General features: G+C 38.2%; 1 protein-coding gene across 17 annotated transcripts in view; it reads right to left on the bottom strand.

Moving 5' to 3' along the window:
* The window catches only part of brsk2 (BR serine/threonine kinase 2), a 496,678-nt gene that overhangs the window by 11,742 nt on the left and 458,676 nt on the right, over positions 1-26,260 (bottom strand). For 11 of the 17 annotated variants that reach the window (XM_016993435.2, XM_008108160.2, XM_008108167.2 and 8 more), the window contains 5 exons: positions 25,748-25,796; positions 16,253-16,376; positions 14,257-14,437; positions 12,811-12,900; positions 4,079-4,126 (listed from right to left, as the gene is read on the bottom strand). In XM_016993435.2, coding sequence (XP_016848924.1) covers positions 4,079-4,126; positions 12,811-12,900; positions 14,257-14,437; positions 16,253-16,376; positions 25,748-25,796 — 492 coding nt within the window. Of the gene's footprint in view, positions 1-2,826; positions 3,741-4,078; positions 4,127-12,810; positions 12,901-14,256; positions 14,438-16,252; positions 16,377-25,747; positions 25,797-26,260 lie in introns of those variants that run through there. The other 6 variants (XM_062967616.1, XM_062967620.1, XM_062967624.1 and 3 more) reach the window with 2 other exon arrangements.

The following is a 26,260-nucleotide window of genomic DNA, read 5'->3' as shown; positions in this document are numbered from 1 at the left end:
CGCTTTAACACACTGAGCCACCGGAGGTGGTACAGTTCTTTAATCTCTCTCTTTCTTCCCTATTTTCCGCAGGAGTCCAGTACAATGGAGGCAATACTCTCCAATACTTGATTTTGTAACACCTATGAAGCTAACTCAGGTTCCTTCTACACTGCCATATAACCCAGATTATCTAAACAGATAATCCACATTATCTGCTTTGAACTGGATTATATGAGGCTACAATGCCATATAACCCAGTTCAAAGTAGATAATGTGGATTTTATATGGCTGTATAGAAGTGGTCTCATAGAGGATGGCAGCATAGGTTTTGGAGTCTGAACTCTATTTCAGCAGATATAATAACTCTATTTCAGTAGATATAATAACATCAATAGTATTGTTTGCTTTAAGGAAGTTGGCAAATATTCTAGTAGTGTTTTCTTTTTCTATCATAGATGTGTCTTTTGTTGAAAAGACTGACAGTATACATATGACAAAACAGCCATTATCCTAATGATGCATCTGATAAAGCAGACATCAGTCTAGGAAAGCTTATGCTACTAACTTTTTTCCTCTTAGGCCTCTTCTACACTGCCTGATAAAATCTAGATTTGCTTTGAAGTGGATGATATGGCAGTGTAGACTCATATAATCCAGTTCAAAGCAGGCTGTGGCGCAGGCTGGTAAACAGCTGCTGCAATAAATCACACTGACCATGAGGTCATGAGTTCGAGGCCAGCCCGTGGCGGGGTGAGCACCTGTCAATAATATATATATATATATATATATATATATATATATATATATATATATAGCCCCTGCTCGTTGCTGACCTAGCAACCCGAAAGATAGTTGCATCTATCAAGTAGGAAATAAGGTACCACTTATAAAAGTGGGGAGGCAAGTTTAATTAATTTACAACGTTGGAATGAGGAAGTGAGGAAGTGCCATCAGAGTGGATGATGAAGCAGCTGCTCCCCCCTGTGGCCAGAATCGAACATCCCCTCAGGAGAAGGTTAAATTGCCTCTGCGTCTGTCTGTCTGTTGTCTCTGTCTTGGTTCGATGTGTTTCGATGGGCATTGAATGTTTGCCCTATATGTACATAATGTGATCCGCCCTTTGGGGTGAGAAGGGTGGATTATAATTCCTGTAAATAAATAAATAAATAATTTGGATTTTATTTGGCAGTGTAGAAGGGGCCTCCGTCTCAAAGCTGCTATAAGATTCCTTTGCAAAGTGTGAAGTAGCATTTAATTGATTTACAGGTTTATCCCTGTAAAATATTTTGAGGAGTTCTATAAAGTTTCTTTTTTGTAAGACGGTTCCAACTATTACATACTTGAAAATCCAATCTCTACCTTTTACTGTGAAATTAAAACCAGATCAAGTGATGCTAGAAAAATGTCATGATTTCCTTTAAATCCTCAGTGGCATCCATTCTACAGTTCAGGACAAGGGAGAAATACTCTCAAATATAATGAGACCAGTTGACTCTTGAATCTCATTGGCTCCCAATCTTCACTAAGGTTTGGTTCCAAGACACTCTTTGGATATCAAAACTCGTGGATGCTCAAGTGTCAAACAATAAATCTCACTGTAAAGAACCAGAAACACATATTTAGGTTGGTGTGATGATGGATTGGGCCCATGGCAGATAAACACCACATGTGGCTGATCTGGCTTAATCTCCGGGAATGCTGCCTTTAACGATCTACTTGACTGCCATCCCACAGTCCTCGGGCTTAGGAAGCCTGGGAATGTGGGACTCATAGCATGGCTGCTAGCCTGGCAGGGGGGGCTGCCTACCACTTCTGGGGCAGCAGAGAGAGTCCCAGTCTGGCTGTTTCAAGTATAACAGAATAGATCTGAGGTTTGCATGCTGCCTGAGAAATCCCACATGTGAACAAAAGTGTTTTAGGACACCTGCTCTCTGTTGATGAAATCAGTAGGTAATCTTTCTGAGATGGGGTATGTGATGACCTTGTTTGTACTAGCTGATTCCTTCCAAAACTATGGAAATCCACACATTTTGCTCACTTTGTTCAGAATTTACACTATTCGCTTAGGAGGCAGTGTTAATATCTGTTATTGGCAACAGTACCTTATTTATGTGCTTTCTGCAATTGCCTGATAGTGATGTGTAAAAACCTAGCAGGCAGATATTTTACTGGCTTGGAGGGAAGTTGTATCAAAAGGTTGGAGTATTAGATTTCTTCATTAAAAGAAATAGGAAAAGTACTAAGGGAAGTGGAAGCCCTAACAGTAGCTGAGCAATGTTGTGCAGAACTGCAGTTTCTTTTCTGAAGATTGAATGAACCAGACAGGCTTTTTGAGATGAGTAGGGAATTCTGTGCCCTTGCCCTTGTTCTGACTGATCAGATTGAATTAGTAATGGCTTTAGTACTGTTAATCTACAGGACAGTCCAGAAGCTCAGTGTTTACTTCTTTAAGTTTCAAATGTTAGCATTATTATTCCCTTACGCTAAAGAGAAGACTGTTGTGACCTAGTTCTGTGACTTTGAAAGAAACTGTGCAGCTTCTTTATGGACAAAAGGATGCTTTCTGATTTGTCTTGGGGATGTCATTTTAAATTTTTGTGTGACCCAGTGCCAGGGATGAGAAGTCTTCATCAGTTCATCAAGAAACAAGCACTTAAAAAAGCAAGATGAAGCAGTTCTGTAGCTATGTTGGGATGCTATGACACACAGATAATCCTAATGCTTCTGTTAAGTATGCTTATAGATTCCCCCCTATTAGCTCTAAAATTGTTTCACTGACCAGAATTTCCTCTACTAATACTAATGATGCTGACATAGCCAGACTTCAAGACGTAAGACTGCAGACGGAGCAGTAAATGGTTTATTTTCTGCAAAGTTTAATTAATACATGAAAATTGCTATGTTTTAAGATTTCTGCATAGTCTTGCTGCTAGTAACTAGAGATTAAGGGGAAAGAAAGATTTGTTGTTTGATGTTTTTATGAAGAGGCTAAAGATCTGTCTAGGATTTAGATCACCCTCTAAGAGGAAAATGAGGATAATGCATCCTGCTTGGTAAGATAACAAATCAAAGCATTCTCCCTCAAAAAAGCGAATTGATTTTTTTTTTTAGTTGACCTTTGTGATGGTAAAGAGAAGCAGCCATCTACATAGATCACGTTCTGCTCTTCCTCATCCCTGTGGAAATCTGACATAGGTTTCAAAGCAACTTCAATGATATGATAGATATGGCTCTTTATTTAGTTATTGTGGCCAGCTGTGAAATGCCATTAACAGCCTTTCAGTTCAGTTACTATTGAAGTGACAAAATTGTTGGCCACTGAAAAAAGCAGGTTTTCTGAAAGTGTTGTTGGGCACACTGTGCTACCTCCTTCAAAAATACCAGTCCCACTTCTGAGTTCCTTTATATTCTGCTTTCAGAACAAAAAAAGAGAAAGAAATGAGAAGTCTTGGTCACACAGAAACAGGGATTAGCTGTGTAATCTCAAACTAAGTGGGATGAGATTTTCAAGAGAAACTTTATACTTTTTGTAGTTTTCAGAGTCTGATGCCATCAAAATCATACTGGTCTGGGCCAAACCTAAGCTTTGTAGCAGCTAAGGATGCATCTTCCTCCCATTTGTAGGCGAGAAAGAATGGGTTTCCCTAGACATACTGGAACGAAACTGGGGAAGTTCAGGCCGAACCTTGTTGTCTTCTTCTCAGCATGAGATGTGGGGAGCCAAGCAGTAGCACAGCAGCAAGGGAAGTGGTACAGGGCTGCAGAGCAGAGAAAGGGTGATTTGACTGTGAACCCGGAATAAAGACTTACAAGCATATATACATCACCCGACACTAAGGGTGGGGGTGTCAGTGTGAGAACAGGACTGTGGAACCGCGTACACATGTGCTGTGTAAACAGAGGCATGACAGGTTTGTGCACATGTGCATGGTGGAGGACAAACTGGGGAAGGTATGTGCTCAAAGCAAAAGGTAAAGTGGCAAGTTATAAAAGAGTATTTAGAAGATGAAAGGTGTCCACAGGGAAAAGGGCAGTAGGGTTGTCATGTCATTCAGTGAGTGCTGGGGAGAAGAGAAGGTGGAAGGGAAGTTCTTACCACATTTGGAAAGTCTCCCAGTCATCAACTCCATACAGTTAGTGGTGTCTAGATTGTAAGAATGGAAAGAGGAGGGAGGGAAGGAAAATATAAAAAGTGGTTTCCACAGCTCTGTCAATAAGGTAGTAATGCAGCAAAATGATTTCCTGGAGCAGAAAGCATATACGGGTTTGACATTATCACATAGGATTTTTTTTCCTGACTGCTATAAAAGGCTTTTGAAATCAGTTGCTTAGTATTGTACACATAATATCTGTACCATAGCGAATGTCCAAAAAGTGACACTAGTAACTTTCACGTAATGTAAGTCACATTATTGGGCTCAAACAATTTGTTAAATGTCAAATAATTCAGAATGTTGAATATCACCTAAATGTGATTCTCAGCATTCACTGACCACACACATCTCAGACATTCATATTTATCAGGATATAATTGACATTCGCATTGCAAAACATAAAAAAATTAACTATTTTGTGACTCTATTAATATTTATAAATCCTTGAGAAGGGCTCAGATGCAAGAATCTGGAATAATGCTCTGAGCACTAGAGAACATCGATAAACACCAGATGCTGCAGACAATACTTCAGAGAAGGGGACTGGCAAAATTATCTCTGGGTGTTCTTTGCCTATGAAAACTCTTATGAATTCCATGTGATTGCCATAAGCCAACAGGTGACTTGAGGACACATACATACACACAGAGCTATGACCACACCCCTATAATGAAAAAGTTGTACATTTAACTTGGTTCATCTTATGGACCTGTTATACCACTATCTCACTTCCACTGCAAATGATGTCTCAGAAAGAAAAAGAGAGGTTACTGCCATAGGCAACATCTTGAGATGTTTTTTATATAGAAATACGTTCCATACAGCAGACATTCTGCTTCTATTATAGTTAATTCTCCAATTAGCAGGCTTTCAAGTCTTGCTAGTACAGATAACACAGCCATTCTTCTGAAACATAATCCTAGTAACCTGTCATTCCAGCATAAGATCAAAGAGCTGCGCTCCATTTTATTTGCTCACACAAAGGAAAATGTGAGTAGATATAGTTTGCAAAAGAAAGCAAAGTAGCTCATTTCAAAAGAGACATAATTCTTTAAGAGTTTATGGTTGTAGTTGAGTGTATTAGTATTTTTGGGCTAAACTACACATGGCACACAAATGCTTGTAGCAAAGAACAGCTTCTTTTTTTCTTAAAGGGAAAAGGTATTTGGAGAGGGGGACATTAAATGGAGAAATATGTGGGGAGCAGTGCTTGCTTAACTCTTTCCTCACCTACAACAACTCCCTCTCACAGATGTTTTTTCTTTTCTATGGGGCAAAAGATTCCAAAGGTAAAAAGCAGAGACAAGAGAAGCCTTCATATATAAATGGGCCAAATCTTTCCGAGCACTTATACTGCATTAATTGAAAATGAACAGACTTCTGGTCAGAATCCTTCAAAGTTAGAAAGACAACCCATCAGAATATTGACTTTTTCATAACCATTCAATGCTGGGAAAAATAGCTTATCATCAGTTTCCATTCTTCATAATATTTAGGATATTAAGGATAAAATTTCTGAAGTAATTGCTAACACAACATTCTTGATTACATTCCAAATTGAGGTGGGAAACATATGGTCCTACAGATGTAGTTGGACTGCAACTCTGATCAGCACTAACTAACATACCCAATAATGTTTGGCGATAGAAGCTGGTGTCCAACATTTGAGGCCCAAATAATCCTCATGCTTATTTCTAGATTTTTTTAAAAATTCAAAGTGTTTGTCTCCTTCTCTGTTATCATCATACCAGAGGAATATGCACTACTTTCAACAATGTAATCACAATGAAGTGGTTGTTAGTTGATTATTATAAATGGCTGTTGATCACTGTGATGAGTCATGGGCCATGTAGTCCCGTTCCTGGCACTGTTGTGCTAGATGAAGAGGAAGACTTGGGTTTTTCACCGTTTCAGTCAGAATTGGAACTTTCCCAGCCAGATTTGGATACCTTGCACCTGCAAGAGATTTGTCTTCCAGAAGTCTGTCAAACAAGCCCTGAGCCTAAATCTCCTACGTTTTCTCGCCATGAGTTTTGTAAACAACAGAGGGGAGTTCAAGCGGCCTCTCGCAGGAGTGCTAGGATAGCTGCTAAGCATTCAGCTGATTAAGTCTGCTTTCCATGGGAAACTTTAAGGAGTCACACATCTGGACTCAGAGAATAGCTTTCGTTTCTGGTTCTCCAGAGAACTGCTCTTTGGCGGGAAAACCGGGACCCTATTTAGGTGTTCTACCCACAAAGGGATCTTGCGGAGTCAATTCGTCAGCTACCGGAGTAGCGTGTGTGGACAGCTACTCCGTTTCCAAGCCTCGTTCCTGTTTCAAGCCTTGTTCCCGATTCCAAGCCTTCGTTTCCAGCCTTGTTTTACTCTCCGGATTTTGCCTTGTTTTCCGGACCTCGCCAAGCAATTCCACGGAACCTATTCTTGCTCCTCGTTTCCTTGTTGCCTTGAACCAAGCCTTGTGTTCCAAGAATCAAGTTATTTCCTAGCCTTGCTCAAGTTCATGGACTAAAGGACCTTGTCATCTCCCCTCACTTTGCCTGGCAAAGTGAGTGTTTCGGTTATTGGATTACAACTTTGGACCTTAATATTTCATATTGGACATTGTTTCTTTGGACTAATTTTGACCTTTTCTGAAAGGTCTACTCCTGAACTAATTCTTACACTTGCTTTTATTAACTTTATATATTTCCTTAATAAAGATATTAGATAGATTCTGGCCTCTGTGTATGGTTATTGGTGCTCTGCTGCCTGGGTCGTGACAATCACCTTCACAAAATATAATTATTATTATCATGATCACAATGTATGCATTACTTTAAATTGTAGAAGTGGCTGGCTTCCAAAATTCATCCATAAGAGCTTGGGAATGCCCAGAGAAACTGTTTTAGCCAAATAATTCGAAGTAACAATGACAATAATGCTACTGGTCCAAGGTTTAGACATTCATCCCTATACCATTTTGGGGCAGGTGCTTCCCATGCTTGGACCTTTGAGTAATTATTTTAAACATGGTAAACAGTATAGAAATTGATGTAATATGCACATAAAACATTCTGTTTAAATCACTCACATCACATCTACTGATTTCTGTAGCTTCTGAGCTTATATTTATTTAATAATTAGATACACCCCAGTCCCTCCCACTTTGTGAATTAGAAGCATTCTAGCAGCAATGGTTGAATGTAACAATTCTCTAAAAAGGACTAGGTTGTTTAAATGTTTGGGGAGAAGAGCAAAGCAACAGGAAAGGTATGCATAAAAATAATCCTGGAGGAAAGGATTGAGGGGAAAAAAAGAGGTAGGACCGGCAGGACTGTAGGCAGCAGACTCAAAGATTATTCAATGTGAAGAAAGGGCCAGTAGTTGAGAACCTGACTAAGAAAGGAGAAGCATCTACCTGAACCTCTATCCATACCTTTATCTTTACATGTACATGTGCCAGTATTCATATGTGTGTCTGTATTGCCAAAACAAGAACTTACGAGAAATGCCTAGATTTCATTGTGTAAAATGTTAATTCTGCAAAATGTTATTTTGTATCAATGGAACACAGACAAATGCATAGAAGACAAGGCTGTGAATGGCTACTGTTCATTATGGCTCCAGGTTCAAATGAGGCACATTTCTAAATATCTCTAAGAGAAAAGGACCATGGTTCTCCTTACTTTTTATAGCCTACCAAATAAATGAATGGCCACAATGGGAGACAGGTTACTAGATGAGATAGGTCACTGATATAATTTAATGGAGCAGACACTATGATACGCAAATGCTAACGCCTGGAGAAAATAACCCAGTCACATATTCATATAAAATGGGAATTTTGATGAAAATTTCCAAGAACTAGAACTATCCCATAATCCAGCCTCAAGCCAAGATTAGTAAAACATGCAACTAAAAAAATAATAAAGTGAACTGGACCATTTCGACCCCCAGGCACCACTTTCAAATGCTTCTGCAAATGAAAACTCCCACAAGTGGAAAATAAGAACATCAGGGAGATAGCTTCTAGTCTAGCTCTTTCCTTGCTACACTAAGCTTCTCACAGAGGTTTATCTAAAATGTGGAGAATCATTCAAAACTGTAATCCCTTACTTGTAGCCTGAAGTCATGCAGTCTGTTTTGCCACTTCATTCTGCTACATCCAAACTCATAGAATCTCTTATGATCAACTTGTGCTAAAGAAACATGCACATAAAACACATTTGGGGCTGTGCAACTTTGGAATGATCAAGGGCCATCCATGGCTGTCAAACAGACCATCATGGGTCCTTTCCTTGTATTTCATCACTAGGTACATTTTAAAGCAGCATGCATAGTCTGCATTAGCTACTAAAAGGTGTTAATCACAAAAAAAGGTCCCATCTCTCCATAAAGCTGAGTTACAGGAGATGTATCTATTTCACAATTGGCACACTGAAACCTTTGTGTCATGTTGAAGGGTGTGAATTCCTTTCAGGAGTTGCACCAAAAAGATCAGGGGACTTTTTTCCTGTCAGATAATAATTGCTCAATTCCTATTTTCATTCAAATGAAATTAAATCTGCAGTCAGAGAAAGCAAAGATGTTACTCTCTAGGAAAACATGACTATTTGAGCTGCTTGCTACACTAACAAACAAAGTAAATGTTTGCCAGTCTATGGCATTCCAGTTGAATTGGTAGCACCCAGATAGGGGACTGGCACGATCTGTGTGTGACTTCTGGATTATCATCATTAATAAGGACTTCAAACAGTGGTCTAGCGAAGGAGTGGAATCCAATCCCTAACAGAGAAAACAAGTTATTTTGAGCTGAGTTTAAAATTCCATTGAAATTTGGACCTGATTTTGTAATCTTTTGGACTACTTTTGTGACATTTACTTGCCAAGTTAAAATGAAGTGCCTTCAGGGAGTTCTTAATTTCTATTGAGTACAACACCACTATCAATATGAAGCAGAGTACAATATTACCCTTTATTGGCTGTTTAGATCTAAAGTCATTTCAAATCATCTGTCACCTTTGAAACTGATATTCCCAGGCCCACATTGAATTAGTACATTTTTGGTTTTCACCAGTGACAAGTTCTGGGAAAATGATACCAACAGCCTCTCCTTAGACATTCTTTATGTTTGCTCATTTAAATATGACACTTTTATTCCCCAAACACATATACTGAAAATTGCTGCCCTGCTAGAAAATACTGTTTTTCACCAATGAGAAAAACAGTACCTGCAATCACTTAGCTGATTGTGGAGGTCTGCATATGAGCAAAATAACTATACAGGATTTATCCTTACCTCACAGAACATACAAAATAGCTAATCAAAGCAATAACTAAATTTGCCCAAATACAGAGATATGACATGAATGAAGCTTATGGACCTCTTTAAAGAATTTCAGCACCAAACCAACAGATGCATAACTGATCATAAAGAAAGGCCATCAATTAGGAAACCAGCTATTGTAACTATCCTCTAACATTAACAGAATAGGAGATTGTGTTGCAGTCCAGCTTGCTGTCTATTTCTTCTCTAATTGTTCTGCTTGCTCCACTCACCTACTACTGGAACAAATAAGGCTTTATTACAGCCCCACAGCTGATAAGAAAACAAAGTAACAAGAAGGACCAAAGAAGGAACAGGCAGGAAGTAAGGTGACTGCAAAATCTCCAGATACATTTCTACCATCAGATAAAATCAGATTCTTTGTTCTACAACTTACACTGTTACACTGATAAAACCTGGAGCTTGCAACTGTGGCTGAGAAGTTTGAAAAGCACCACAAACATAAAACAGGAGAGGCAGGAAATTCTCTGCCAAGATGAAATGACAGTTTATTTAATACTGTCATTTACTGAAAGAAACATACAGACAACTAATTCCTTTCTAGAGGAGGAGCAACTTGGAAGAAAGGAATCCATTATGACAACAGAAGTGACATTAGTGAGTGAGTGAGTGAGTGGAAGGAACATCACTTTTTGCTAATTGGAATAGATTCTTACTGTGGCTCTACACCTGAACAAAATATATTGAACACAGAAGTGAACAAACTGTAGCTTTTTTCTTCAATCTAAGCAAGTATGATTTTCTTTTAAAAATCAGTTATTCATAGACTAAAGGATTTTGATACACAGCGAATATCAAAAAAGGTAGAAATCTCTGTTTCCACTCTGGAGATCACGGATGAGTATGAAGGAATGTGTGTGTCTAAGACTGTCAGAGAAGCAATGATCTCAAAGCATGGATTTCCTGTGTTTCAGGAAGATCAGTGTTGAAGTGCCTTAATGCTGAATGGCATTTGCATAAGATTTCCATAACTTCATTTGCCTGCACATATGGGCTTGTTCCAGTTTGTCTTACATCAAAAGTAATAAGCAGAGCGAGTCCCAAGAAGCAGAAATGAGGATGAGAATGGAAGATACTAACTGGAATGTGCAGGTGTGACACAGAAACACACCACTGAAATGAGATACGCATACACACACACACACACACACACACACACACACACGTACACATACAGACAGAACGACTACATATCTATCAATATTGGCGTGAGCTTGCAAAGAATGAGAGACAACAGAAAACAGTTCTGTTCTGAAACCCAGGCAAGTCATTTTACTGGGCTGGCCCATAGCTCAGCAGACCAAGCAGGATCAGGAAAGATATAGCAAGCATCACCTCCACAACACCACAGGTCCGTGCTGGTGACTGAACTGGAGAGACGTTCACAGATGGGTCACCCAGCTGTATGGCATATCTGTTGTAACACATTGTGTTAGACTTTTCCCTCTCACAGTGCATAAACGTTTTTCACATAGAAGGTGCCAAACACTCACCTGTACTGGCACCTGACTTGAAAGGTGGGGGACACTACCTGTTAGCAGGTAATCTGTTCAAACCCTTTCAGAGGCAAGAACATTGATTTTGACTGGGGATGCTTTTGAAGTAAGCAACTGTTCTTCACAGAATAAAACTTGAGTCTGAGACACATTATGCTAACTGAATGGATTATCATATCCTAACTTGCAAGGAACAAGAAAGTGGCCTTTGTGTTTGATTAAAAGCATTCCTTCTCATGCCAGTCAAATCTCTGCTGGCACTGATTTTGGTATCACCTCGCTATTACTTTTGCCTCATTTCAACACAGCTTGTAAACTTTACACTTTGAAATTATTTCTTGGAATCATTTTTGCTTCCATGTTCTGTCTTCAATCACAACCTGAATTTTTAAGACACAGCCACGTGTGAAGAAAGAAATATGTTTCTTATCAAGCAATCCATCCAGGCAAAGGTTTGGTGTAAACTCACACTGCATGGTGACTGCTTATTACCTCACTATAACCTACCCATAGGAAGTTTGTTCTTCATACCTCTGAATTTAAAATGGTCTTAAGCAGCATGAAAATACGGAGCTAATGGGTATGACTGGGCTAGCATCTTGGTGCAGACAATTAAATCAAGCTATAAACTTTGTACCTTGTTGCAGCCATTGCACAGAGCATATATATGCAGTTATCTGCAATGCCGGTCTTTGGGGAGTGCTCTGATTCTCCTTCTTTTGACTCATTAAATATCCTTTCTTCCTCCCTTCCTGTCTAGTCTAACCAGATATATGAAGCGACAAAATCAGACAGCAGTCTGGCTGATCAACTTTGGAGGCCAAATAAGCAGTCCAAACCAGGCTGTCGTGCTCAAGCTCAACAGTCATGGCAAAGTTTTCCTTTCTACACTTCAGCTTAGGGAAAACAGCCTCTCTGCTCTGCTTTGTACATTGCAAGCCTGTCAGAACAAGGATGACTTCAAAAGGAGAGGCTGAATTCTAACTGTTCTAACACTAAAGAGAGAGACATCTTCCTAAAGAATTAGAACATAAATGGTTTAAACAAGATATACTTATTTAGGATAAATGGCAAGACTGTTCTTTAGGTCTATTTACATGTATTTATTTATTCAGATTTATATTTATTTATTTATTTATTGTCATACACTTCCAAGAGTTTGGAACACTGCTTTTTACAAGGGGATGCAAGGGTTGGAGAAGGTTTGGAGGTTAAAAGTGAAGATGTATAACATGAGTTTTCTAGGAGGGAGTTTAGGAAATGATTTACCCCAGTGGTGGAAAGAACTGAAGAATAATATCAAAGTAATTTGTGGAGTGTAGCATAAATGATAAACAGGCAAGCTGTTTCTGTCCCTGTTCGACCATTACACATTCTCTACAAAGGTAAAATGACACATGGCCTCCTCAGAACTAGCTACCTCGGTCTAAACTCCTAGCAATCTGTTAATAGATGTCACACCAAACCAAAACTAAATTAAGCCATTGCTTGTCTTTTTAACTCTTGAGGGCTTTCATAAGATTTATTTTAAAGTGTGTCAATGGGTTGAGTAATGTAACTACATGAACTGCTGATGACACTTCCTGTGACAGGGGACAGATGGCTCTTGGAGCAGGTCAGGGCAGGGCCGGGGCAGGCCAGGTGGGGAATGGGGAGAAATGCATTTCGGGAATGAGGGTTAGTGCAAGGCAGGTGGGAGTGGAGCAAATGGCAGGGGAAGGATGTGCAGGGGGGTCTTACTGTTTGGTCTGAATGGAACTATTTTGGAGGCATAATGTGTGGGCTATGCTGAGAGTTGCTTCCAATTCACGTCCTTGCCTGAAGCAAAGCAGCTGTGGAAGCTACTTACCTGATAACTGCTGCACTGAAGGCTGGTCATGTGTGCTTAACAATTGTGCCTGAATGGTTTCTACTACCCTCTTAAAGCGACGGCTTGGACCTACAGAAAAAGACATCAGACTGTGAGACAAGGCAGCACTGAAAACTTCTGTGATATATAATGTATGGAGATAGGCAGTCAAACAAATAAAAACGGCACAAACAATATGTTATTTCCATTTTTAATCAGTACTAGATCACCATCAGACTTCTAGTCCTTATTTTTATGTATCTATCCTTTGCCACCGTTTGCTCTCATTCGGTGGCACCAGCTATTCTGCTATGCTACTCTCTCTAAGTAACATAGCATTTCAGAACCAGGATGTAAGCTTACTTTACCTGTCCCTCCATAACTGATCCTCCCATCTGTCATCCTTATAACATCTTATTCCTTTCTTGCTCAGCTGACAAAATAAGATAATCATCTAGAAAGGAACATCCTGAACAGTTAGCTTGGGGTCTTGTTCATTCACAATAAATGTTAGATATTGGCAGTGGTATGTCAGGAACGTGAAACATGAGTCTCTATAGATGTCTTTAGATTGCAACTGCAATGATGCCTCACCCTTGGCTTTGTTGGCCAAGGCTGAGGATTGTAGTTCAGCAATATCCGAATGACTTCTCTTTATCCATCAGATAATAATTGTCAGATTCTTCATATAGTTTTGCAACATCACATCTCCTTTTAGACTTGCTAGATATTTCTCTTTCTTTTCTGTACGTAAAAATCTCATTCATTATGCCTACCTGGCTGTCATATTAAATGCTTCACTTTCCCTCAACTTGCCCAGATCAAACAATGATTCATTGATCATTTGGTGGGTTAATTCATTCTTTTTAAAGTGACAATTGCTTAGTCCCTTTGATCTTGTGTAGCCCATATCCTTTCAACACAGCAAGACTTATCTATAATAACAATCTAAATCTATAGCTTTGGCCTTATTTTAAAACAAGTCATCATGCCATAGCATTCATGAAGCTGAATACGTAATACCAATAATTAGTGTCTAAAGAAATGAGAGGGGAAAGGGGGAAATTGGATAGGTTCAAAGTGTGGAGAAACATGAGATTGTTAGGCGAGATTCATATAAATCCACTTGAACAGAGACAGCTATAGTTTCTCACACTGTGCCACTTCAACTGAACTCTGCCAGTCAGGTACATGGTCTTTTGGGTGTCTGACAATTCAACTTTTGCAGCTGCAGGCAAGGAATGCTAACATATTTACTAAGTCCCGGATGGACTAGTGGCTAGTGACTTGCAGAGCTAGAGAAACGTATAATGCATATTTACAACCTACATAACATTTGGACATTTTTCATATACATGAAACTTTCACAATCTGTTGAAGAAACCAGCTTAATGGTATGGTTATGCTTCTGTTCCTGAATGCAGACAGTATATGGGTGGCACTTACCTGATAAAAGTGTGAAAGTGACTGAGTAGATCCCATTCTCTTTCTGGGCCTCCCCACCTTCTGTGTATGTTATATCCACTTGGAACTTCACTGGTTTCTGAAATACAGCAGGGCCCCCTGTGGATTTGTACTCTGCACGGAAGCTTGTCTGAGAGATGACGCTATGACTAAGACTGGGAATCTAGATAAAGGAACATGATATTAAGATAAATAAAGACCTGGTACCACTGAAGGAAATATGGACAGACATAAATTTAAAAAATCTGCCTCCTTTTTTACAATTTGAAAGATGAAAGAGAAATATCTTTAAAATAAACAAAATTAATAAATGACACTTTTTATTTAAAAAAATTTTTTGGTGAAACTTACATCTGATTCTCATTTACTTTTTTTCCCTTTTAAAAATCAATTGCTAACAAGTTTACACCTTCACCATCTACTTCAAGGCCTGTCATTTCCCAATTTTCTTTCCTTGTTATTTTACCACAGTTATTCCTGTAGTTAGTTTATCATCCCTATCTATCCGATGTGAGTAGGGCATTTGGCTGCTGGCATTGAAAAGGGATACATGAGAGTATTGCTCCACTTCAATTCTTCAATGTACAATTACTAAAAAGAGCACAAATTCAACTACTGGTTTTCTCCTTTTCAATAGAGGGTGAACATATTCTTTCTTGCTCCACTTTACGTCTTTGATGTCTCCTCGCCATAAACAAACAATATACCCAGCTTCCCCTGCCACTTCCTTGCCCCTTCATATCCGCCCCCTTGCTTTCACTTAAGCAACCAGCATTGATAGACAAGCATGAAGACAATCAAGGAAACTTTTAAAAGTTTGAAAAGAAGAAATTGGGGGGGGGGGGGTTGTAACATACCATATAAAGAATATATAAATGCAGAAATATATTGTCTTGCTTTTTCAGGACATGCAGATAATACACTGTCTGCCCTTTTGGCTTATTTATTCATCTGTGGATTTATTTATTTATCACCCCCACTTTTCTGCCCCTACAGGACCCAAGGTGACTCAAAAAATAAAATACAGTTAAAACAATGAATAATATAAAAGTTAGGAAAAATAATCATATTAAAACATCATTTAAAATAATGATAAAATACAGCCCCAATTAAAACACCTTCTGCAAAACCCAGTTATTTTAAAAATGCAACGTAAATTCTTCCTATGCGGTAGGTGCATATAATGTGCTGCAACATATTGCTAAGTGCTATTAAATGCTATATACTTTGCTATGCTTGAACGTTTAAGTGATCTATCAAAGCCAGAGAGGCTGGATTTACATGCTTCTGAGATAACTGGGCAAAACCAGAGAAAGATTTCTATGAGGAAGAACTGAATAGGGTTTTAGAGGGATTGTGAAGGATTAAATAGTTCAGGGATTAATATGTTATCAAAATGTCTCTTAATTTTTTACTTCTTTATTCTTATTTTTTTCAAGTGTGTCTAGCTCTTCCTTTTAAGTTTGATGGAGGGTCTGGTTATGCTTCCAACAGACCCACAGAACAACACATCCACTGGTCCAAATGAGGGCCACCTTGAAGCCCAATTACCTGTTCCAGGGAGGGATCTTAAGGTGAAAAGAGGGCAAGGTTGGAACGCTGGTACCAGCCTGGCAAGTGGAACTATCACAAGGAAAACTAAAGCAAAAGGGCAGAAGCTGTGATGCTGAAGCTTCCTTAAATAGTAGTGAGGGGAGAGAAGAAAACCACGAGATTAATGTGCAGATAGGACTTTGCCTGAATCAGACTAATTTCAGAGTAAAATACAGAAGCATCTTGATGTAGAAAGTGTTTTTACTGGATTGTTAACATATATATTCTGCAGGGAACTGTAAGCACTATACTTTTAGATGGTGATGGGAAGTTAAAGGTCACTCTTCTGGGAAAAAAGCAAATATCATTGGAACTAGAAGCTAAAACAATACAGTACATCAAGCTTCAAAAAATTGCTGTACTTTTTATGACTTTAAATACTTACCGAGAGGAATGCATGAACAATGTCAGCCTTGATAGAACTCAGTGGTTTGTCCTTAATAACTACAAAGATCTGTTCTTCTTTCTCTAAGTTGATAAAGTTACCAAACCAGGATTTTTTGGCAAGCCTGATCAAGCCAGGGAGTGGGGAGGAAACAGAAAGCAAAGAGAATATTCAGAGAAGAGAAACATTAGGCAACCAACAGAGAATCAACAAAGACTGAGCTATACTGAATGTTGATATAATTCATGGTGTCAAGAGAGTCACATTTACTCAGGTATGAAAAGCATCCTTTTGATTCATATGGCTTTATTACAACAGTATGATACAATCAGAGAAGACCAGGTATTGCTCAGCTGAATCTAGAAGATAAAAGGCAGTAATAGATACAGCCATGAAACCATTTTAAGTGAAACTGCTTTATATAGAACAGCAGCAACCTCAGTAAGGATGTTGGAAACCTTCTTTCTTTGTGTCAGTTGTATAAGCCTTCTTTAACCTGGTGCTGTCCAGATGTCTGGGACAGTGTCCTTACTAAAGGGGGGATGGTGGAAGTTTGTTTCTAAGGTTTCCATCTTTCACAATGGTCACTGGCAGCCACATTGATGGTGCATTTCAATTATCTAGCAAACTGATTACTCATTTCACAGACAAAAGGAAAACTTGTTGGGTCCTTAAAGGTGGGGAAAAGAAGGGATTTAAGAGAAAGATAGGAAAACATTTATTCTTGCCAGCTTGCTTGGCTAGTAAAACAACACAAAGCGGTCACACAATTGGCTAAATCTTTCCCTGTGCCTTTGTGAAAGTGGAATGAGAAAGCACAATTCTCTAAAATATTCATAAGCATCTACTGCTCTCCATGAGCCAAAGATTAGCATTGGGAACAGTAAAGAGAAAAGGCTACAAATTTAAATGGGTTGTTAAGAAGTCAGGGGTAGAGTAGGAAAAGATATTATATGTTGAGCTGCTTGACTCATTCTCAAACACATCACAATGGCTCTGTTTGTCTTATATATTAGAAGTCTGTGATAATTAGAAATGTATATAGGTATCCACCTTCTAATCCATTTAATCTCTTTTGTCTTAACCTTATGCCCACTTCATATGTGATTTTTCACTAACAGAGACACACAATTAATACATTTAATGTATTTTCCATTGCAAGCACATATGCTGAACATCAGAGCCATGTTATTTGCATTGTGCAAGAAATGCACACAAACTTGTTTACATAGCAACATGCAAATGCTAATAATTGAATAGCTTTTCCTCGTTTATTTATATGAAAAGAATAAAGAGAGACCTTTTCATTGGGTAGGGCTCCCTGAATCCTTCAGAGTGTTTGTATGCAATAGCTAGTGGGGATACTACCTTAAAAGTAAACTGGACTGCACATAATTATTCAACACACACTCTTAAGCATATTTTTAAAACCCAGTAAATTTAGTCCAGTTTACTCTCTACCAAAGGTACTAAAGAAATAAGTTTTAATGAAATTGTCATCTTTCAAAAATGCTGCCAACTAACCGGATGACAGTACTGGATCAGATGGCATCTTTTCTTCTCTAATAATGTATTAAAAAGGAAGTGATTCCACTTTGAAATCTTGAATTCCATTTTCTCAATGACAGAAAACTTAGATTTTTTTCACCAAGATATAAAGGATATTGATATAATATCTTTGGTAAGAATTGGCAACAATTTGGCAGAAAATTTCATACACAGCTACAAACTATGAGCTACCACATGCTTTAAGTATGTGGTATCCATTTTAATGAAATGGATGAGAAAGTACATAGTGTAGACCAAATTCTAATACTTTAATGAACTACAAGAATAAAAGTTGCTGGGGCCTTAATGAGTTGTCAAAAAATGCAATGGAGCTTGTAACTGTTTGTTGCACAGGGGTCTTATGATAGTGCACAAACCAAGATGTTTTTTTCTGGTTCTGCTGCTATACCCTTTTCAGATCTACTAAGCAAGGAAACATAGAAAATGAAGCTATTTTGTTATAAAGGACAAAAAATGCTGAACCTATGATTGGATAGATTGGCTGGCTGGGGAAGAAAGAGGTATTGATTTACATGTTGACCATGAGATAAAACTGGTTCCAAAAATGTTTGGGTAGTGGGATAAAGAGTCATTCCTGCTGAGCTGTGGACTTTCAGAAAGAAATGTAGTCTTAGACCATTCAACCCACATTATTACTTTTAATATTTCACTAGTATCTTGCCCTGTTTGTACTGTAGAATTAGACGAATCAACTCAACTGAGTGGTCAAATAAAGACTCTGTGTCTGTGTGTCTGTTTTTGAAATACCAGGGTCTGCACAGTTAGAGTGACTACAAAAATCCTTAGCAGCCATCTGGAGCATACAGGTAGAACAACTTTAGGACCCAGTTTATGCTTTTCTGTCCATAGAGGTTTCTATGGAACATTCTAGATTTTAAAATCTTGATTAACCTCACTGATGCTACAGTGCAGTCCCTCTACCTGTTAGCATTCAAGACTGTTAATTTATGTTGGAAGTATCCCAAGTCTATATCAATAATGTTTTCTATGTTGGCTCCCGCTGTTAGCCCTAGATTCTGTCAACCTAGCAGTTTGAAAACATGTAAATACAAGTAGATCAATAGGTATTGCTCCGGCAGGAAGGTAACAGCATTCCATGCAGTCATGCCGGCCACATGACCTTGGTGGCATCTACGGACAATACTGACTCTTCGCCTTAGAAATGGAGATGACCACCAACCCCCAGTTGGACACACAACTAGACTTAATGTCAGGGGAAACCCTTTATCTTTACTTATGAAATTTTAAATACATAGATGGTAACAGAGTTGAGATGTACATCAGTGTTTCTGGTTCTGTATTAAGTACCCATTGCCTTTGGAATATCCTCAGCCCCTTATTTTGGAGAAGTACTTTTCAATGGTTCTGTTAGGGTTTCATGTGGGGAATACATGAGCACTGAACCAACAGGCAGCTGGCTGGTTTGTTTCAAACTGAAATGAATTTAATTTTCTTGTAATATATTATTTTTGTGGCTTGTATTGCTTTAAAATAATAATAGTTTTTCTACATAACACATCTGAAAAATGAAAATGAGAATCATTTTAAAGGAAGAATGAAAACACTACAACAATTAATAGACTCAGATAAATAATAAAGAGAATCAGATACAAGGCAGTTTGAGGATACAAAGGAAGAACGTGTACATTATCACTCAATAGTAGTAAGTAAGTAGAAAAGAATGACCTCGATGAACTACAGAAGTACATGTGTTTATGTGCACATGTAGCTCCCAGCTTCACTGCAAAGGTTCTTTAAGCAATTGGTATATACACTGAAGATGGTCCAAAACTTTATCTAATGCTGTACACAACAGTAGCTATTAGCTAAATGTTATTGTATAAATTACCTTTGAATTAAACCGAACTCTCTCTGTGCAGATTTTTGCTGAAACCTAATACAATCTAATTTTCTATTACAGGCTCTAGCTTCTACAACAGGGATTTCTATGGACCCCTATGGGCTTAATTCTAAGTAGAATCCTAGAGGACACATACTAACAGCCCAATTCAACAAGTCTGGTGTTTAGGACTTTGTTGAATTGAGGACCTGCTGCAAATCAACATTGCTCCATCTTCTGGCACACATGATATTTTTTAAAATCATAATTTTTGGGAGGATGATAGCAAATAGAAACATTGAAATAAACCTTTGATTCCATTGTCTTTCAGCCAAAAAATTAGTGTCTCAAAGCACTTCTTCCCCATGGCTGTATCTCCTATATGAGGTTTCTCTAATCTGGTAACCTCCAGAAAGGCTGGACAACAAAATCATGTTTGCATTTTTGAAACAAGATGAAAAATTGTATTACTATACTGGCTTTTTAGTGTACTTCCCGGATGCCCCATTTTTGGGTCTCAAAGCGTTGCCACATAAGAACATTTTTTCCATCCCAGTAAATTAGAAAGGCATACAGATATGACCAAGAAGTTCTGGGGCTTTATTACTACAGATTATCTTCACTTCTTTTGTCCCAGCATGCAAATATTTAATGTAGGCATTAGCCTAGTAAGTGATGTTCTGACCCATGCTTTCAACCAGTGGTCCCCAAACTTTGGTAATCAGTCATTTGGGACTTCAGTTCCCAGAAATCCTGACTGTTAACCAAGCTAGCTGGGGCTTCTGGGAGCTAGATATCAAAACACTATTGCTTTATAGGTATTTGCATGTGTCTGAATGTAAAAAGAGGCACACATTTGAATACCAGCAGGATAGCAAATCATTGCAGATTGGAGGCATTTAAATCTATACTGTTAGTGACTTCTAATCCAACAAATGATAAGGCTAGAGAAACTATCTTTGCTGGATTGGATATCCATCTTAAATTTATGCTTTCCAAGAAAAGCAATGCAATGATCTCAGAATATGTTAAATCCAAATGATTCACATCATCACATCAAAAAGGACAACCATGTTCACTGGCCTTTCTTCACTTGCAGTTCCATTCATCCCCACTGTCCAGAAATTGTGGAGCATATTAATAGAAGGTAAAATTCTTTATGTGAGTAAAGAAAATCCTTCAGTCAAGGATTTAGGTTTCCAGGGGAATCAATGCGCATAGAAATCCAATATATAGATGTGCTCCTTCAGTGTGTAGAAGATAGGGACTGAAGCTGGGTTTTTTTCATGGCAGGAGCGACTTGAGAAACTGCAAGTCACTTCTGATGTGAGAGAATTGGCTGTCTGCAAGGATGTTGCACAGGGGATGCCCTGATGTTTTATCATCCTGTCCCTGTATGGGAAGCTGGAGTTGACAGACGGGAGCTCACCCCGCTCCCCAGATTCAAACTGCCAACCTTTCAGTAAGCAGTCCTGCTGGCACAATGGTTTAACCCATTGCACCACTGGGGGCTCCACTGAAGCTGGTAAAAACATGACAGTAGGGATAGATCAGCAGGCACAGTCCTCTTCTCCTGCTCCATATACAGTAGAGTCTCGCTTAGCCAAGCTTCGCTTATCCAACGTTCTGGATTATCCAGCGCAGTCTGCCTCCTGCCCGGATACACAACTGTTTCTCTAGGCAGCAAGGACCGAACTTTTTATGGATTTAACTTCCGGCAATGTTGTTACTGCAAGTTCATTTTATGCAATTCTATCTTTATTTGTAGTCATTTTGTTAGTAGCCAATGTTTTTATAGTCAATGCTTTCAATACATTGCGATGTTTTGATGCTAAATTTGTAAATACAGTAAAATTACTACATAACATTACTGTGTATAGAACTGCTTTTTTGTGTATTTGTTATAAAACATGATGTTTTGGTGCTTAATTTGTAAAATCATAATGTAATTTGACATTTAATAGGCTTTTCCTTAATCCCTCCTTATTATCCAACATTTTCACTTATCCAACATTCTGCCAGCCCATTTATGTTGGATAAGTGAGACTAATTTATTCCAAAAATCCAAAGAAGACAAACAAATTATGAACATTTAGAATGGAAGTGCCAGATAAATATTAAGGGCAAATACGTTTGTAATTTGGAGAGTTGTTGATTACTAAAATGATTATGGAGTCATGCTGCTTTACACCAGAAAAGGATGTGGGCCTATGGATACAATTTCTATGAATTTACCTAGACTTGTCCACAAATAAAATGATACACATTACCTAGACATGTCAAGGTATAATATCCAGTCATCAGAACTGTTAAATGAATTAGATTCATTAAAAGATGCAGCAACAGAGAAAGGAAATACATTGATGTAACATGTCAGTCATGGGGGTCAGTAAGTGTTCTGCAGAAATACAACTCTAAAGAGGACACAGAGCATTGAGGCACCGATGGTTGAAATAAAAGTGCAGTTCATTATTTTTTACAGCTTTTATTATGTTTACTGCAGGGTGCCATCCAATTGAACTCATTAATTCAGCAATTATATTGTAAACAGGGGAAAGAGCCTTAGGCCTTGAGTTGCATCCAAACTGCCTACTAAGGCAGCTTTACATCTACCCAGCAGTTCTTAAAGGGAAAGTGAAGGAGAGGGGAGGCAGAAAAAGAGAATATCGTGGTAGAAAAAGGGGCAGAGAAAGAGAAAGGCTCAAGATGCCTCTTAACATTTAATAAAAATATTACTTGCTATTTCCTTTATATTTCTGTCTGCAGCACCGTCAACAGCACAAGTTACACATTCAATTTTTTATCTATTTTAAAACATTTATATTCTGCTTATTCTCTAATCATGTTCTAGGCAGCTTTCAACACATAAATATATCAAAATTAGACAGTTTTCTTTCTTTTCCATAGCTGAGTCTCCACCACATTTATTTCTTATCCCCTCCAAGAACTCTGCTATCCTGGTTAGAATTGGATTAGTGCTACATTGTTAAGTTTTTACAAAACCTTTCGAATTGGATTTGGGAACGCTGCTAGAACAGCATCATCATCTCTGGTTAAAAGACCTCCTTGGTCCAACAAAATATCAGAGCATTTCAGCCATATGAGTGGGGACCAGAGGTATAACAAAAGAAACGGCAGAAACTATTGAAAATCTAAAAGTCCATTATGCTTAGAAAGAGTCTTTAGAGAACTACTCTCAGTAATGCATCATTAAAAAGCATTTAAACATGTGTAATTTTCCAGGTACATTTTCATTAAATGTACTTTGGGTCCAATTTTATGGTGGAAATAACTGAAATAAATGGCATCTATATGTCCCAACGCTACTTCATTTGCTGTCCTCTTTTGAAAGATAATAACAACTTCTATCCCTACACCAGTTTTCATTATATATGTAGATTTTCTTGGCATAGGATCACAAGAAAACTCTAGAGTGGTATTTTGCTGTGATCAATATAAGATGTTAAAGCCTTGCTTTACAAGCTAAGACTGGTTGTCCAACAGTTTTCAAAGAGATGCACAAGATCTGGGGACCTTCCATGCTACACAATTACAGCATTGTTACTCCAGGGCAAATGTAATTCTCAGCCAGAAAACTCCTCCATTGTCTTTGAACAAACTACAAGCCCTGGGAACCTATAGAATACAGTAGTCATGGTAGCTAAAGTAGAATAGTAGCACTATAATGTATAGTGTGAATGCTTCTCCCTCCCTTCCCTCCAGTCCTCATATTTAAGGAAAGTTACTTGAAATTACATTTGGAATTCTTAATGCACTTCTATGGGAAAGAATCTGAAAATGAAAACATTTTAGGCCATTTCCAAGGAAATTACCGTACAAAAATAAAGGTCACTCTTATGATTAGTATTACGTATTTTAAGTCCAATGTAAGGTGCACAAGTAGGTGGAGGAAGTGAATAATGCAATGATGCACCAAAGGCATTTTTTGCATTGGGTTGTTGCTAAATGCTTGTTGGAAACTGGTCTATATTACAATCCCTCTAAAAAAAGCATTTGCAATAAACTTTGAATAAACTTTGAATAAAAAAGCATTTGAATAAACTTTCTCAGAACCTCATCTCCTTAGATAATTATGAGCTAATTTCAAATCTCTCTTTCTTAAGTAAGATTTTATGAGTGAGAAGTGATAGGATAACAGCAGGCATTCCTGAATGGAATGGGTTACATGGGCCAGTATAGTATAGGGATGGAAATAATCTCAGTCACCTTGGTGGATCACCTACACTGGGAGCTGGACAGGGGGCTATGTCCTTGTTGGTCTCTCTGGATCTCTCAGCAGCATCTGATATTATTAATTTATCCTTTTGGGCTGCCTGGATGACCAAGGACTGTTCTGCAGTGATTCTGGCCTTCTTTTACTAAGTATTCCCAGAAGGGTTTTCTCAGCCTCTTGACCAGTAGATTGTGAGGTCCCACAAGGCTCAATCTGTCTTGTGTGGTCCAGAACCTGCTCATCTGGAGGTTTGGCAGCATGTGTCATCAGTATGTTGAGCATTATCCAGCTCCACCTCTCTTTTACAACTGAGGACAAGGAGGCTGTGGGAGGTCCTGAATCATCATTTGGATATAGAATAGGATTAAAAGTAAATAAACAAACTGAGGCTCAATACTAACAAGATGAAAGCTCTGTTGATTGGTAGAAAATCTAACTTAAGGTCAGAATCACAAATATTCTGGATGGGGTGATGCTCTTTCTGAAATAATAGATTTATAGCTTGGGGTGGCTCTTGGAAGGCCAGGTGGCTGTGGTAGCCAGCAGTCTCCTTGCACCAGCTGTGCCCTCTCCTTAGTTAACTCCAAATTACATTGCTCAAATGTGCTCTATTTTGGCTTTCACTTGAAAAGTGTTTAGAAACTGCAGCTAGTGCAAATTGTAACAACCACTGCTGCCAGGTGTGCATATTAGAGCACATGCAATGCTGGTCTTGCAAGAACTCAGTTGTCTTCCAGTTCACTTCTGAGTTCAATTCAAGGTGCTACACCACTCTAAATCAGGCATGGGCGAACTTCGGCCTTCCAGGTATTTTGGACTCAACTCCCACAATTCTCCCATATGAACCTGCTCAAAATGTGAAGTTGTCAGTGGCATCCTGATATTCCACAAGGCTAGATTGTACATACATGTGACAGGGCCTTTTATGAACCAATACCCTAATGGAACTCCCTGCCAAATGATGTTATGCTGTTTCCATTTCTGGCACTATTTGCAAAGCCTTTTGTCCTTGAAATTTCTCCACTGCTTTAATTGACTGGGCTTTACTTTTTTAAAAGATGCTATAGTTTGTTCTAAAGGTTTTTTAACCTATGTATTTACTGTTTATTTAATGGGGAAGGGTTTTATGGATACTATAGATGGATAAAAAAGACAAATAAATGAGTCATAGAGTAAATCAAGCCTAAATTATCCATTAAAGCCAAGATGACTAACGGAGACCGCTGTACTTTGGACATGAGAAGACATGACTCACTGAAAAAGAAAATAATGCCTGGCAACATAGAAGGCAGTAGAAAAAGAGGAAAATCATATTCCAGATGATTAGACTCAGTCAAGGAAGTCGCAGCCAGGAGTCTAGAATACTTGAGCAGGGCTGTTGATTACAAGGTGACTTGAAGGTTTCTCATCCATAGAGTTACCATAAGTTGAAGTCAACTTGATAACAGTTAAGAATGAATTTAAAGTTTTAAATGTTTTTATGGGTTACACATTGCTTTTGGTAAACTAAGAAGTGATAAATAATAAAAAATAAAATGGGAATAAGTTTTATTTTTTAAAGATATTTAACTAATACCTCTTTTAAGAGTAACTAATGATGTTTTTAATCAGGCAGACCAGTGATCATGTCTGTTTCTCTGAATTTCTGCAATTACTTTACCTAAAGGTATTTCTTTTAGCATAACAGTACCACTGTTGATATAATTAGCTGCTTCAATACCCTGCCCATAACATGAAATAAACTGAGTGACATGAATTAATTTGTACAGAACATCTTGCTCCTCCAGGACAGTACTGTGAAGCATAGAAGAATCCAACTGGTAGTGATTACATCATACAGTAAAATACTTACTCTGGGGAAGATTCTGGAGTTAAATTGGACATCTCTTCTGGCGTGGGTACTGCATGTGCACACATAGACAGCAGAAAGAGGGAGAAAACAGGGAAGGAGAAGGAAATAAAGCCTTTTTATTCTTCTTCATGGTTAATAAAAGGAAATGTGAGATTAGAATTCATTATAGATAGTTACATCTCAAGCACATCACACTTGTTTTAATTTTCAATCACTTACAATCTCTAGTCTGCACTGCTCCCTTATTGAAATGTGACTCATATGAGCAGTTATATACTGAAATATTATACTGTAATAGGACTAAGCTCTTACTGTCTAATAGCTTTATTATTATGCTGCATCTACCTATCTAGATGTATCAACTTACTCACTTAGTGATGGTGATATTAATATATAACTTAACAATGTTCCATTAAAACACAGACTACTAAAAATCATAAAATGATGTTAAATTGCAATGCCAGTTCTGTATCATACAGAAATTACATGTAGCCTGCAGCAGCTTGATTACTT

This window comes from Anolis carolinensis, chromosome 1 (assembly GCF_035594765.1).
Source record: "Anolis carolinensis isolate JA03-04 chromosome 1, rAnoCar3.1.pri, whole genome shotgun sequence".
In the NCBI taxonomy this organism is placed as follows: Eukaryota; Metazoa; Chordata; class Lepidosauria; order Squamata; family Dactyloidae; genus Anolis; species Anolis carolinensis.
The sequence above is the reverse complement of the archived record's forward strand: the minus strand, read 5'-3'. Positions and strand labels throughout refer to the sequence as shown.